Below are 16,134 nucleotides of genomic sequence, written 5' to 3'. Positions count from 1 at the left end.
GGAAGAAGCACCTCATAACTGATGGACCTGCTGCTGGGAGAAGTTGTTCTGACATTAACATTGTGACAGGAGAATTAAAAAAGATAAAGTCCCTAAGAGTATGTTCCTTAAGTAACCGATTTTTCATTCATGTACCTGCCATGGTATCAAAAAAAAGCCTAATCAAAGATGTTGAAAGCCTGTATGGACCTACCTAAGGGAACTCAGACTAAGAAAATGTAATACTTAGCCTGTTTTTCCAGAATAAAGAACACCAGCTATATTTTTTTTGAGCTCGGAAACAGGCTTTGGAGCACTGGTATCACAGTCTCTCTGTTGTTTCAATTAGTGTTTGCTACAATACTCTACTCCATTTCAACATGGTTTGTAAGCTGTAATTATCATTGTATCAGTACCTGAAACATTTAGGAAAAATTAACACTAGTATTATCAAACCCAATTTACAAAAAATTTACAAATACATAACACTGCCTGACAGCTGAGTATTTTTGCCTCGCCAAGACTTCGAACAGGAGTAACCCGAACAAAGTTGTCTGGATCTGCTTGGCAGCTCCTATGACCTTTAAGGGCACATCTACTATCACATTTACACAGAAGTCATCGAATATGACAGCCTGAAGCCTCACCCGACCCAGGCCAAGCATTGCCTGGGTACTCACCCAGCAAGTTCTCACCCCCAACAAATTCCTACCGACCACACAGGTCATCCCAGGGCAGCGGCTGAAACCTGCATGAGGCAAAAGCTCAGTGGTAGCTAGCACCATGCAAGGATTTCCCTGGAAAGTCAAAATAATCTCTTACCTTCAGCAGTGGGAACCCAGCAGAGCTGTGTGGCTTGCTCTTGCACTGCCCATATCAGTTACCCTTTGGGATCAACTGCAGGGTACACCTGCACCGTGGCCGAGACAGAACCTTCTAATGGTTTTCCATTTTCTTGTCTCTGGGAGAACCAGAACTGCCTGCCCAAGACAGAGTACCTTCTCAGAGGTCAATTTTTCAAATAGCCCACTCAAGCTTACAGTGTGAGGGGAAAACGTTAAAAAACTCTGTGTGTGCTTGGTTTTAGGGATTTATTGTTATATTATGTATATATGATATATATATATTATATATCGTTACATAATATATATTGTTTATGTAGAGCTCTTTCTATCTGGAGTCAGAGACATAAAGGACACTGTGACAGACCTCAGACTCACTACAAAACTGAACCACACAAAGATCTTGATCTTTATAAAGTACGCAGCACTCACCGCCCATTAAAACTATGCATGTCTTATATTTCCCATATGCATTCTTAACTTTTGGCCACATTTTACATATTATATGTTATTTTCACCTCAAGTTAATTTGGAATCTTTGTTTAAGTAAACAATACCATAGAGAATATTATTTATCAATAAAAAAATGTTCAAAACACTATTGATTTCTTAAGCTTGAAAAACTAAAATGGGACATGTCCAGACACAGTAGTAATACAGTGAACAGAGCTGATGGTGTAACATTTGGGGATTAAAAGCACTTGGAGGAAGAAATCTAGTGGAAGCAACATCTTTCACAAATATACATAGACGGAAAAATATCATTAAGAAAAAAACCTGCAATTTAAAAATGGCTTTAAAAAAATCCCATGTCCCTAAAAGTTTTTGGACTTTCATTGCTTTTACAACATGAGAGAAAACACAAATGGTTGGATTACTTTTATGCATTAAACAATGGCAAATGCACTGAAGGTTTGCAATTTATTAATACGTATGACAGCAAAAGTCACACACAAAAATCGCTTGTAGCTGACATAATTATTGCAATAGAAACATTCAAGGTTATTCTTGAACAAGAAAAAAAAAAGCATCTCTACCTTCTGAGACAAAACTATGCAAATTAAGTTTGTGTAGGGTGTGAAATGGCCCACTTCCCATCATTCACATGGGAGCATATATAGCGTCACACTTTTTTTTTATTTTTTTTCTTAAATAAGGAACTTCAGCAAAATAATAATGAAACCTTCAGAAAATAATTGGGATAGGAGCGAATCTTCCCCTTTTAATCATCTCAGTGACAAAGAAGAAAAAAGCCTCAATTGGCAAGTACAGAAAAAGCAAACTTGAACACCTGTCAAACTAATTGTTTGATCCCACATTGATATACGACTGATCTCTTCTTGGAGTATAATTCACATACTGCATAAAGTATAAGCATGCTTCCTCTAGAAAGAAAACCCTCTGCTCTTACACTTAACTATTAACAGCAAAAAACATTTCATCACTCTACCATTACTACCATAGTTAGTTTCCTTTAAATCCTAGAGCATATGCTTAAACATTTTTTTGGACAGTTCGACTGGATTTCTGTTGAGGTTGATCTACAGCTCGATCTACAACCGTAATATACTAGCTGTCAGTTAAGTCATCAAAATAATTCAAATTATTCCATACAATGGCCACATTTGAATCTTTCTGTCTTGTACTGATGATAACAGCTGCTTTTTTCCTCCTGTCTTTCCCTGAGCATGCTGCTGCTCTAAGCTTTCATATGTTGAAATATTCCACTAAGATCCAAACCACTGCCAACACACTCCTACATAAGCATACAAGAATGACTACTTAAAATGACTACCTCACTTTTTGTTTTATTAAATACATGCAAAAGAAATAAAATAATCAGAGATTAACAAGGCAAAAAGATATTCTGTCATCCATGATACAGCATGCATTTTTAAAGGATCATTTTAATTTTATCTTCCACCACAAAGCAAATATGCAACTGATAAAGACATTTATTTACATTCAGCAAGATGCACAGACTTGTTAGCAGAGATGAAAAAGTGGCTGATCACGTCCTTCACTTACTCGTCCCAGAGGGCGTTCAGCCAAGCATATATTGGAAAAAATTGTCCATGCTATCCTCTTAATACAATAATAAATAAGGCTGCCAGAGAGAGAAATACAAAGCTGTACCAAGAAAAACATTGCTTTTAAGGCTTTCCCTACCTTTTCCCTGATATTTACAAACCGCAGGCAGTGCTGCTGGGGAGTCTCACCAGGGTGGCTGCCGAGAGGTCTCATGTGGCATTCCCAGCTTCCCATCACCTCCCGCTGCCTGGATTTTAAGCATTCCCGAGAAAACCCACCCTGACATGCACAGAATGAATCCTGCTCAAGTTGGAAGCATGTGATAACTAGGCTTCAGGTTGAAACGGGAAACCCCAGCATCCAATTAATCCCAGAGACTTAAACAAGCCCTATCTTACCGTTTTGCTGTTGCCCAGATCAGGTTAGATTCACCTGCAACTCTTTGGCATCTCTCTAGCAATGTTAGTGTTTGCAATGAGGCTGGGCTCATTCAGCAACTGAATTCACAACATCTTTCTGCACTAGCAAGCTGAAATGGTACGGCTGTACTACAGCTAAGAAAGGGGGAAATCTAAAGCAGAAAACAAAGAAATCCCTCAAGACAAGGTAATCCTAGTGGAGCAAAATATAAAAGGTACAGATGAGCACTGAGGTTACAACATTTCCCTGTCTAAATTTCATCAGCAATACCATGCTCTTTCTAAAAAGATTTTTTTTTTTTTTTAAATATATGATGGACTTGCCTGTGGAGTTCCCAGAAAGGCAGAGTATGAGGCTCTGCAGCAGCATTGCAGCCAAAGTAACCATGCATATGCTATCCAGGCAATTTACAGCAGTCTTTTTGAAAATATATTGATTTACAATGGAGCACTGCCTCAACCCAACACAGAACTGCAGCCAAATTAGCTAATGGTAATTTCATAGGAATTAAGGAAAAAAAATTCCACATTCAATCAAAAGGATGCAACTAAGCATTCCCAATTCAATTACATTCCAGTCCTGAAGGAAATCTGCAAGTTCTTGAGTGACAAATGATATTAAAGTAATAATCTATGGGCATCTGGAAATAAGCACTACGAATGACACTGTCCGAATTTATGGAAAAAACAAATATGAAAAAACATTTTAAATGTATTGAGCCATATCTGAACTCTGAAGTTAGCTTTAGCATTATAAGGATGAATGGCAGTATTTAACTTATTAACATACAAAATATGCAAAGCTGTGAGTAAAGCAGCAGACACCTACTCTGTGCTGGGAAGCCACTGCTGAGCCCAAGCGAGCTTGGGTGCTGTAGAAGCGAAAAGAGGGCAGCAGGAGCAAACCCTTAGGGAGGGCTTCTCTGAAAAAGAGGCAGCGAGTCTTCTCCATCTCCTACTCCTACAGCAACCCCTGCTGGCCTGTCCTTCAGATGGCTCCTGGCTCCCCAGAAACCTCATGGAGTTGGGGGAGCACTGGACAGACTATGTCAGGACAGGCAACAGTAACCTATACATAAGTGAAACCATCAGGAGAGAAAGAATGCAGCTCAACAGAGAGGACATCCCGGACAAACAGAAATATGATTAATTTTTATGTATCAAGGAGGTTCAATGATCAGATGAAACACAGCCCTGGCTCACGCCCAAGGCAGCTCCAGTGACCCACATCACGAGACCATCGAAAATGGGCTCTGCCACAGAGTCCCACTTTGAAGAAAGCAAAAAAAAACCCTTTCACTCTCTAGGCTATAATTTTTTTTTATTAGGTGTCTCAAGCATGGAGGTCCAAAGAAAACATAAAAAAAAAGCTTCCAGTTGAAATGATAAGAAAATACATTCAAAACACGTACATTTCTTGTCCTTATTCTGTCAACATCAAATTTGTCTGAGGATGACGGAGAACAGGGCAGAAGGATCCTCAGGGAAAAAGAAAGATAGTGAGCAAGCACCTCCAAAGACCAGTATGTGCCAAAAAACAGGCACCACGTTAAGAGGAATGTGGTGGACATCCACAGCAAAAGGGAGCACAGAAGGCAAGCCAGAGAAAACAAGAACTGCAGTCCAGAAGCAAGCAAGGTGTTGGACCGAGGCACTCAAACAGAAAACAAGCCAAACAGCCCACAGAGTAATGGGATCTAACACAAAGAAGCCAAACAGTCCTGTATTCCCAAGTTAATTATTTTTACTGTATTAAGAAAAAAAAAATCGGCATTTATTGCATTGAAGACCTTCTTGTTGCCTTTGAAATCCTTCAACAAATTCAATGCTAGCTGGGCACTGGCTTTCCTAACTGAATTTCTGCATGCTTGGAAGATGTTGCTGTATTCCTTTCCGTGTTACTTGTCCCTGCTTCCACCTTCTGTGTCATAGAATCATAGAATGCTTAGGGTTGGAAAGGACTTTAAGATCATCTAGGTCCAACCCCCCTGCCATGGGCAGGGAAACCTCACACTACCACTCCTTTGGGCAACCTGTTCCAGTGCCTCACCACCCCCACAGTAAAGAACTTCCTCCTTATATCTAACCTGAACTTCCCCTGGTTTAAGTTTTAACCCGTTACCCCTTGTCCTGTCACTACAGTACCTAATGAACAGTTCATCCCCAGTATCCCTATAGGCCCCCCTTCAGATACTGGAAGGCTGCTATGAGGTCTCCACGCAGCCTTCTCTGCTCCAGGCTGAACAGCCCCAACTTTCTCAGCCTATCTTCATACGGGAGGTGCTCCAGTCCCCTGATCATCCTCGTGGCCCTTCTCTGGACTTGTTCCAACAGTTCCATGTCCTTTTTATGTTGAGGACACCAGAACTGTACACAATACTCCAAGTGAGGTCTCATGAGAGCAGAGCAGAGGGGCAGGATCACCTCCTTTGAGCTGCTGGTCACACTCCTTTTGATGCAGCCCAGGATATGGTTGGCTTTATGGGCTGCAAGTGCACACTGAAGCTGGCTCATGTTCATTTTCTCATCAACCAACACCCCCAAGTCCTTCTCCACAGGGCTGCTCTGAATCTCTTCTCTGCCCAACCTGTAGCTGTGCCTGGGATTGCTCCGACCCAGGTGCAGGACCTTGCACTTGGCATGGTTAAACTTCATGAGGTTGGCATCAGCCCACCTCACAAGCGTGTCAAGGTCCCTCTGGATGGCATTCCTTCCTTCCAGCGTATCAACCAAACCACACAGCTTGGTGTCATTGGCAAACTTGCTGAGGGTGCACTCAATCCCACTGTCCATGTCAGCGACAAAGATGTTGAACAAGACCGGTCCCAACACCGATCCCTGAGGGACACCACTCGTTACTGGTCTCCAGCTGGACATTGAGCCATTGACCACAACTCTTTGTGTGTGGCCATCCAGCCAGTTCTTTATCCACCGAGTGGCCCATCCATCAAATTGATGTCTCTCCAATTCAGAGACAAGGATGTCATGCGGGACAGTGTTGAACGCTTTGCACAAGTCCAGGTAGATGACATCAACTGCTCTACTCCTGTCCATCAGTTCTGTAGCCCCATCATAGAAGGCCACCAAATTGGTCAGGCAGGATTTCCCCTCAGTGAAGCCATGCTGGCTGTCACCAAGCACCTTGTTGATTTTCATGTGCCTTAGCATGCCTTCCAGGAGAATCTGCTCCAAGATTTTGCCAGGCGCAGAGATGAGACTGACTGCTCTGTAGCTCCCTGGATCATCCATTTTCCCCTTCTTGAAAATGGGGGTTATATTTCCCTTTTTCAGTCATCAGGAACTTCACCTGACTGCCACGATTTTTCAAATATGATGGGCAGTGGCTTAGCAACTTCATTCGCCAGCTCCTTCAGGACCCGTGGATGGATTTCATCAGGTCCCATGGACTTGTGTATGTTCAGGTTTTTAAGATGGTCTCACACCAGATCCTCTCCTACAATGGGCCTAGGGCCTTCATTCTCACAGTCCCTGTGTCTGCCTTCCAAGACTTGGGTGGTGTGGTCAGAGCCTTTGCCAGTGAAGACTGAGGCAAAGAAGTCATTCAGAACCTCAGCCTTCTCCAAATCCTGTGCAGCCAGCTCTAACAATAGCTTCCAGAGGAGGCCTACATTGTCCCTTGTCTGTCTTTTATTCACTATGTACCTATAGAATCCCTTCCTGTTATGCTTAAAATCCCTAGCCAAATTTAATTCTAACTGGGCCTTAGCTTTCCTAACCTGGTCCCTAACTTCCCAGACAACGACCCTGTATTCTTCCCAGGCCATAAAAAAAAAAATTCATAAATTCTTCATAAAAATTGATTTAACAAGATGCTTAACAATTTGTATTCAGATAGAGAGGACTGGAAGGGACAATACCTGTACAAGTCCAGTTCAGTTCCTTACTGTCACAGGTGATCACAAAATATGGCTCCTTCCCTAAACTGGCAAGTACGGGTTTAGTTTGAAGTTAGAATACATAGAGTACACAAGACATAATTTTAATAAAACAACCCAGAAGTAACAAAAATATGTTGAATGCAAGGAATATTTTTTTTTCTCTTAAGATGGCAAGTGACGCAGCGGATAATCTTGCACAATGGAATGCGTGACAAGTTATTCCAAGTACACCATGCTGTTAAATTTGCTTCATTATACCAATATTTGAACTATACCATCTGCACTATGTGGTATGATAGAACTTCATTTAAAAAGTCACTGTCTGAAATAAAATGCAATGTAACATAGTGCCAATTATTTTTGCAACTTTTAAAACCAAAAAAAAAGAGATTTTGTGGTTTTAGTGATTGATTTCAAATACACTTTGCATTACAAAGAATATTTAAACTTCAAGTTCAAAGGGAACAACAACAACATGGAGAGCATTGTGTAATGATCTTACGCATCTGAAAAATACTTAAACCAGTCCATATACATTTTCAACTCAGTGAAAACAGTCTTTGCATATAAAATATTAATCCAATGACTTTGGACAACTATATGCTTTCTGTGCAATAGGAAAACCTAACCCCGACACTCCTAGAAAAGCCAGATCTTCCTGTGAACACTATTACACAGTTACACTGAGATTGTTTTATCTGTGATAGATACTTCTGTGTTCCTTGCTATGCTATTAAAGATCTCATATAAATAAAATAATTCAGACTAAAACATTTTGGTGCGATACATCTATGATAAGAACTTGATTTCTTTCAACATGATTTAGGATTTCCTCTTAGGGAAGTTGAATACTATTTTCCAAGCCTCACCATTTTTTTTTTACTCTTTTTTTCTTAAGCTCTTAGTTCAAGGTACTGCATAAATACTGTTCTAAGGAATTCTGTTAGCCTCTAATTATTAGCCAGAAGTACTTGATAAGAAGAAATGCAAAAGCCCCATCTGCAGCATGATCAGCAGTTAACACACACAGATACCAGATGCTGAGCTTAGTCAAGGTATGGAATTTCATCATCATTTGACTTTTAATAATCTGTATGCTTTTCCACTGGGGGTGGACACCTAGTCAGACACAAAACAGGACTCCAGTATACGTTACCCTGCAATAATATAGCATGCCTTGCTATATAAAAAACAGTCTTCTGCCAGCCACATCCCACTCTTACTTGCAAAAACAAACCCAACTACTACAGAGAGAATTCTAACCCACCTAGTACTGTGTTTGTGCTTTTATAATACCTTAAAATTATGCTGTAAAAAAAAAAAAAAAGGCTATCTGGAAAGAGTACAAAGCCTATATCAACTGTTAGGTAAAATAAGCTGCATCTTGTTTCCCTGATTTCCCCATCCCCAGCTGAAAGACAGTAAGAGATGGCAGTCATTCATCTTCAGCATTATACAGTTATTTGTGTTGTCAACAGCAGCAACATTTCACAACAGAAATGAAGGCACCTTTGTAATACATAAATAAAATTATAGACCAAAAATGCACCATAATTCCCAAGACTTATGACGTACCTGCATATACACATAACCTCATGTTCTGGCACTACGACTTAATGTTACTATTGTACTGAATACAGAGCAGCATAACCTAGACTACTCAGAAAATCAGCCAGTCATTTTTCAAAAACACCACAAAGAACTCAAGCAGTATAAATTCAAATGTATGCACTCTGTCTGGAAGTAGATAACAATCAGTAAGATAGCTTAGTGGAGTAGCTTTAATTAAAGTAACTATATAATATGACATGCAATTCCTAAAACCACATAGCTGACAATTCTTGTATTTAGCATACCCCCTCCCCCCAAAAAACGGAACCTAAACCAAATCTAGCTAATCAGGAAAGTGCAATAGTATTTCTATGACAAAAACATTAATGTTGAATACTAGAGATACAGTTTACAAAGTTTTTCTTTAGGAAGACATAAGAATTCACACTAGGTTTTTAATATGTACCAGTATAAACCCCAGGGAAGACTCCCTGAAAATGTTTCATTTTTTTGAGTTACATATATTGCTACAGCCAATCCCATAGAAGGACAAAGCCCAATGATATCCCATTTCAAAGTCATCCATAGCATTATAGCTAGGAGAAGAAAGCTTTCTATAAATGAATTAAAACTTAACACAAAAAGATGAGTTCACCTTCATCTCTTTCTCAAGTTTAAATGTGTCATGCACTAAAATTCTCATATTTTATTTGAAAGCACTGGATTTTAGCCTTCCCTCATTTTCACTTTGAGGCACTCACATGAAAGGCTTTGTGGTTCTTTTTTTTTTTCTTTCCTATATCACCTGATGTCTTTCTATAATGCTATGGAAAAATCTCGATTTTTCTAACTAAAAAAAGTATTTATGCACAAAACGTAGTTAAAAAAAAACAAGGCCAAATAAACCTCCACATTCCTATAACGTAGATAAGCTACAGTAAGTTGTGTGTTTATAGAATCCACTTTGAAATAATCACATCAGTTCTGTTCTTCACAAAGCATTGTTCCTTTGAGCCACTGTTTCAGTCCCAAGTTTGTCACATAATGCAAATGATGAATTCATACCATGAGAACAGTAAAAGAAACAACCCTCAGATGGGAGTAACTGTTGACAACTCTTACACTGGAATTGAATTACCTACATACAAGAGAAAGACTCCAGCTCACCATCACTGCTCAGCTGCCTCTATCCCTTTACAAACTTCATTTTAAAGGATAATCAAAATTTCTGCTGAAAACTTCACTGAGGGTCACAGCAAAAGATCGCATGACCTATGAATTCAAGGTTCCACAGGCCATGACCCTGGTGTCTCTGAGGAAAGAGCAGAAACTATATGGAAATAAGCATCCTACCAATTTATAGCTTTAAGGCAATCTAGACTATGAAGTGATGAAACCCTGAAGGCAACCCTAAAGTGAGATGCTATGGCAAACTACCTTAGGCATCATATAGATTAGTTTCAGAAAATTAATCAGAACTCCTGAGAGCTTCCTCTGTGGCCTCTATAGTATACATAGAAACTACTTCTACAGAATGCTAGACAGCTTGAGAAGGTGTTCATGGATTGACTTGAAGCCTGAAATTTAATTTACTTTAAAATTAAATGTACCCTGTATTTTCTCAACAAAAGACAACAGTGAGTGATGAGGTGAATACAACTGCTCCATTAAAGAAGGACAACACTTTTGGCATTGAAGAAGAATGATGGAGTATCTACAGTACCAACCTGGAAACCTGTCGTGGTTTAACCCCAGTTGGCAACTAAGTACCAAGCAGCTGCTCGCTCATTCTCCCCATCTCAGAGGTATGGGGAGGAGATTCGGGAAAAAAAAAACACCCATTGGTTGAGATAAGAACAGTTTAATTATTAACTATAATACTAATAATGACAATAATAATGAAAAGGGAAGTAACAAGGAAACATAAAACTAAAACAAACAAAAATAAAAATCCAAACAAACAGGAAAAAAACAAACACCCCACCAAACAGAAGTGATGCACAATACAATGTCTCACCACACACTGACCAATACCCAGCCCACCACCAAGCAGTGATCAGTCCCACCTGGCCAGTTCCACCCAGTTTATATACTGGGCATGACGTGCTGTGGCATGGAACGCCCCTTTGGCTAGTTCAGGTCAGGTGTCCTGTTTCTGCTCCCAGCTTCTTGTGCCCCTCCTCACTGGCAGAGCATGAGAGACTGAAAAGCCCTCGATCAGGATAAGTGCTACACAGCAACAACTAAAACATCGGTGTGTTATCAGCATTGTTCTCAGACTAAGCCAAAACACAGCACTGCACCAGCTACTAGGAAGGAAATAACTCTATCCCAGCCAAAACCGGGACAAAACCAAGTGAAATGTCAGAGCCTTTCTCCCACTGGCATTCACAGTAGGAGGGAACTGAGGCAATGTCATGACTATTCTTGTCTGCATTCTCTCATGTGGGACCTTCAAGTACCCCAAATTAGTGAACAGAAGAGGTTAAGACTCAAAGAAGTTTACATGACTGTGCATTTATATGAGGTTTACCTGCATATACCTCCAGTGGAATCCTGGCAGAACAATTGCCCTAATTCTCACCTTCCTGAAATTTAGTGTCCAAATATCAAATCAAACCTGGAGCAAGGAAGGGAATCTCACAAGACATCTCCTAGCCATTGCTAAAGGAGCCATCTGATCGGTTCTGTTTTCAGAGATAACTGCAACTGAGAGAAGAAAGAACCTCACAGCAGTGAAATTTAATCCTAAATATGGTGTTCTGCGGTGTGAGAGAATTTCAGCAATTGTTCCAGGCTCCTCACAACCTTTCAACAGGTCAACAACCTGTTTATATTTTTACTCTTCACAATGTTCATTTTCAAGCTGAGACAAGCAGCAGAAGAACCACCAGCCCTGGAGCCATGGTACACTCTGTTGAGAAGTACCACTGGCACGTATCTAAGGTTCTCCTCTTTGTCACGGGAAGTTACTGAGAAATATGAGACACTATAAAGCATGTTAATTACAGCAATCTACAGAAAATGAAGCCACAAACTCATCATGTGGAAGAACAAATAACTGATTCACTACCATCTCAGATACCTTAATGGATTCAACATTCATGATATGCATCAGTCTCTATGGCTGTCACCTTATTATTATGGGGACAGTAACAGAACAGATGTGTTTATGTCAGGGAATGAGTTATGCCAAACTAATATAGATTACAGGTTCATATATAATGTACTGTACGGTAAGGTGTACAAATCAATCTCTTTCCTCTTGGTTCTGCTGAATGGAGGCTCAGTTCTCAGCTCTCCCTCTAGAAATGTTACAATCTTTTTGTTATCTAACAGGTCATCACTGTAGAATAGGCAGAAAGCCTTAATTTTTTAAAAAAAAAAAAGAAAAAAATCAACTTTTTTAATATTAACATAACTGAAAGCTGTCAGAGGAACATACATGGTGATAATCATACAAGCTCAGAATACAAGTTCCTCTAGCCTGTTTTTGAAAGCAACCAAGTTTGTTAGAGGACAAGGACAGGCAAATGTGCTCCTCCTGTTTTATCTTTCTAATCACCAGCAGTTTACCTCATAATTCAAAGATTAAATCCAGACCTATCCTTCACAACTTTGTGAAGGACCTTCACTTTTGAACTCATTTATACCTTTGTCCTCCAGGTTAGTAGAACTTTACACAGTTAGAAACCATTCCTTCTTCTGAAAACCAAACCAAAAAACCTGATTATTTCTCAGTAAGTAGGAACTACCTTCAACTCTATGGAAGATATACTGCACTTGTAACTGATCGTTCTCGTTTTCTCTGTGTCTTCTGTGTCATTTCTGGTTTATGATGGCTAATATTTGAGATGACATTTACACAAAGAGAATTTCTGCAATAACATGATAGCAGTTTTGGTTTTGTTCTCCTTTCTTTTCAAATTATTTTCTGAAGGCTTACCTATTTTTTAGACTACTGCTGAACACTGAATCACTATCTTCAAGCTATTATTCAATGACCCTGTAATTCTTATCCAGAATAATGTAATTTGTTTAGACTCACTCTTACATATCCCTAGCTGCAATTAAGTTCTTCATATGCCTAAGTCTGTACATTTCAGCATGAAATACCATTATTCTTTTATCATCCAAATAGTCTATCTTGTAGAATCTTTAGGCAACTTTTGGCAGTTCAACTAAAAAAACAGCTTTTTTTTTTATATGTGTCATTTTTTAATCTCTCTTCTATGTCTCTACCTTCTACCTGGAGCGTCAGTCACCTTTCTCCTCTAGGTCTCAATAATGGGTATTTCACCTGATTTGCATGGGATACATGATAGATGTGATGAATATATAAGCATCACGCAAACCACAATGATTGGAAAATCTGTGGTATGAGATTAAAGAAGTTGTTGACAAAAAAAAAAAAAACCACTCAAGTAAGACCCGATTCAGGAATCTTGCTGGTTCTCATGATCAAATATGAGTAGCAGCTGTGAGAATCATCTCCCCTACTTCCAGCTACATTTGTCCACTACCTAATGGACAAGAGTTCCACTGCAGTTACCCATACCTGTGTTCTTTCCTAATGAAATCAGCACAGAATGATGTATATCAAAGAGGTGTGTTGAAGCTCAACCTTATGCAATGCTGAGTCAAGTCCTCACAGGAAACAAGCACCAGAACTGCAGGTATTGCACTAATACTGATCTGTTCTTTAGTTAAATTCCAAGTGTTAGTTTTGACCTATAAAGCCCTTTACCATTTGAGTCACTAGCCCCTTGCAGACTGCTCCCATTTTATCTCAGGAATTCAGACAACAAGACTGCATTCACCTGGGCATTCTCACTGAAGGGCACTTCAGTCCAGAAATTGATAAAGCTCTAATGCATGTTGAGCAGCTTATCTGTTTTCCCAGGACATCTTACGCAAGAAACAGAGAGGATCTCAAAAGGAGGGAGCTGTTGAAGATTGAGAACTTCAGAAATGACTGGAGAAAAAAGCCTCTTCCTCGTACTATAAAAACTACCTCTACAAAACACAAGTAGTGGTAACACAGCCTCAGCACCTTACGTGTTCACTCTCACAGAAAATTCCATCTAGGTTTTTTAACCTCCTCAGACCTTGTATTTCAGCACCTCTGGAGCTGGACCTCATTAGAGTATGCTCTTAAACAGACTCCCTGGAGATACCCTGCTCTACCATCTTCTTGAGAAGTAGAAGAACATAGATTTTCATGTGATGAAGCACACGGTGGTTGCAGAAGGCTGCAGATGGTTTTTACATCACCAGATTTGATTTATTCATCTCAAGAGCAAATATTTGTGACCTATCAAGAAAATTCAATAAGCCCCAAAGGTTTTAATAATTAAAAAAAGAAGCAAAATACTAATTTTGGAGGAGGGAGAGGATTTCCATTACCTTGTTTCAGATATTCAGTAATTTCTTGAATTTCAATAAGAAATTTTAGAGGAAACATACTATTTCAGTCTAACAAATTCAAATGCAAATGAAATTAATTTTAGTTAAATGACATGGAAACAAATACATTGATTAATCTGTCTATCTAGCTTATGTCTCTCTCTTGTGTCAAGTAGAAGACTCCCTACCACATGAGGAAAGAGAAGAAATTAAGGCTTATGACAAAAACAGGTGAATAATTCCATAGAAATGACCGGTTGGAAGTTGAGAATGGGTACTTTCTTCCATTTCAGTCACTGCTGCAGGATCTACAGCACAATGTTTCAAGCCAGAAAGTCTATAAAATACTGAACATTTACAGTTTTGCATAAGAGCTCTCTGCAGTATTGGGGGTGGGGAGGTGGAGGAAGGGTGTGTTTTCTCCCAAACACCATGAAAAAAACCTCCATATTTCAGAGACACCATACACTACTTTGATACTTCATTATTTTTGTTCTGGCTATTCCAGAAGGTATCTAAACTCTGCACATAACAAACTATTTTGGAGGAGAAGAATGAGGTAGCCATTTATCTCTCCTGAAGCATAGTTGCCTCGATACTCAGACACTTACTTCCTTCTTCAGAACTCTCACAAGACTAAACCCACTTGCAAAATCTCCTGGGGGGAAAAAACAAACCTGGAACTATATTTTATTTCTGACTGGTTTAGCAGAAGATTACTACAGAAAGGATTCTTACTGTACCATAAAACAAAGCCAAACCCCTTTAAATCAGTCATCCTCATAATCCAAGAGGTCCCACGGCTATCTAGATGCAGCTAAAATTATAATAATGTATTGTTTCAGCTATTTTCTTAAGATAAATCTCACACTCTTTTCCAGAAAGGAACCATAAACTCTCAAAAAAATGAGGCAGCACTTGCTACATGGTTCATGGACCAAACTATGCAGCAGTGAACACAATTTCTTCACAATCTGGATGTTAAAAAACTTCTCTTACGAAGAATCACTGATACTTGATTGTTCTGTTGTTCTCTCAATTAGTAAGATGTTTTAATTAAAACTTTAAAATAAAATTAGTATTACCCTAGCAGTCTAGTCATTAAATAGCACTCCACTCTATCAGACTCTTTATAGACAGAGAGGCGAGACGAGTGTCCATGGCCTGCATGGCCACCTATTCAAGCAAAAGAGGGAGGGAACTCCACCTTCCCTTGCCTTCTGTTTCAGTGTTCAGAAGCAGAACAGTTCAGAGGTAAGAGGAGAACTGATTCAGAAAACAGTGTTACTAACTATTAAAAAAAAAAAGAAAGCCAAGAAAGAACTTGCAGCAAGGTACATACTTGTTTTAGTTACGTGCTCTTAGCCATAATGTACCTTTTCTTTCTGTTGAAAGAAAAGTATTAATTTGCAATCTGAACAATGTAATTGCTGTAACTTTATATAATTGTTTCTCTCATGCTGTCTAGGGTCTGATATTTAAATAAAGCATTCCATCTTCAGCCAGGTTGTGCTACCTCACATAATGCCAATGAGTAACAATTAGACTCCCACATAACATTAGGCAAACTTTACTCAGCTTTAAATGTGTAACCCAAATTAAAAACAACCCAGCCTACACACAAATGTACATGACCAGCAACAAGGAAAAGGTATGAACCTTTGTCTGGGGAGGTTTAGACCAGAAATCAGGAAAAGGTTCTTCACTGAGGGGATGGTCAGTCACTGGAATAGGCTCCTCAGGGAAGTGGTCATGGCATCAAACCTGTCAAGAGTTCAAGTAGGGTCTGTACGATGCCCTTAATCATACGGTTTAGTTTTAGGTAGTCCTGCAAAAAGCAGGAAGTTGGACTTAACGATCCTTATGGGTCCCTTCCAACATAAGATATTCTATGTGTAGATCCCATTTTATTGGATGAAATCCTCTGTTTACAAAACCTTTTACAGGATCAGGAGCAAAACAGAAGTTCTACCATAAAAAAACAATACTGCGTTTAAATAAGAATCT

General features: G+C 39.3%; 1 protein-coding gene across 5 annotated transcripts in view; it reads right to left on the bottom strand.

Moving 5' to 3' along the window:
* Window positions 1–16,134, bottom strand: part of CDK14 (cyclin dependent kinase 14) — a 319,714-nt gene that overhangs the window by 246,991 nt on the left and 56,589 nt on the right. The window contains exon 1 of one of the 5 annotated variants that reach the window (XM_061468437.1): window positions 4,101–4,121. The exons of 2 other annotated variants lie outside the window; for them this stretch is intronic. Coding sequence is in view for 1 of the 3 variants with exons in the window: in XM_061468434.1 (XP_061324418.1) it covers window positions 2,991–3,086 (96 nt within the window). In the remaining 2 variants the exon portion in view is untranslated. Of the gene's footprint in view, window positions 1–2,990; window positions 3,144–3,250; window positions 3,407–4,100; window positions 4,122–16,134 lie in introns of those variants that run through there. 2 more of the 5 variants (XM_061468435.1, XM_061468434.1) reach the window with 2 other exon arrangements.

This window comes from Pezoporus flaviventris, unplaced genomic scaffold (genome assembly GCF_033815535.1).
Source record: "Pezoporus flaviventris isolate CSIRO_AGI_PZ_B2104156 unplaced genomic scaffold, CSIRO_AGI_Pfla_v1 ptg000047l, whole genome shotgun sequence".
NCBI lineage: Eukaryota > Metazoa > Chordata > Aves > Psittaciformes > Psittacidae > Pezoporus > Pezoporus flaviventris.
The sequence above is the reverse complement of the archived record's forward strand: the minus strand, read 5'-3'. Positions and strand labels throughout refer to the sequence as shown.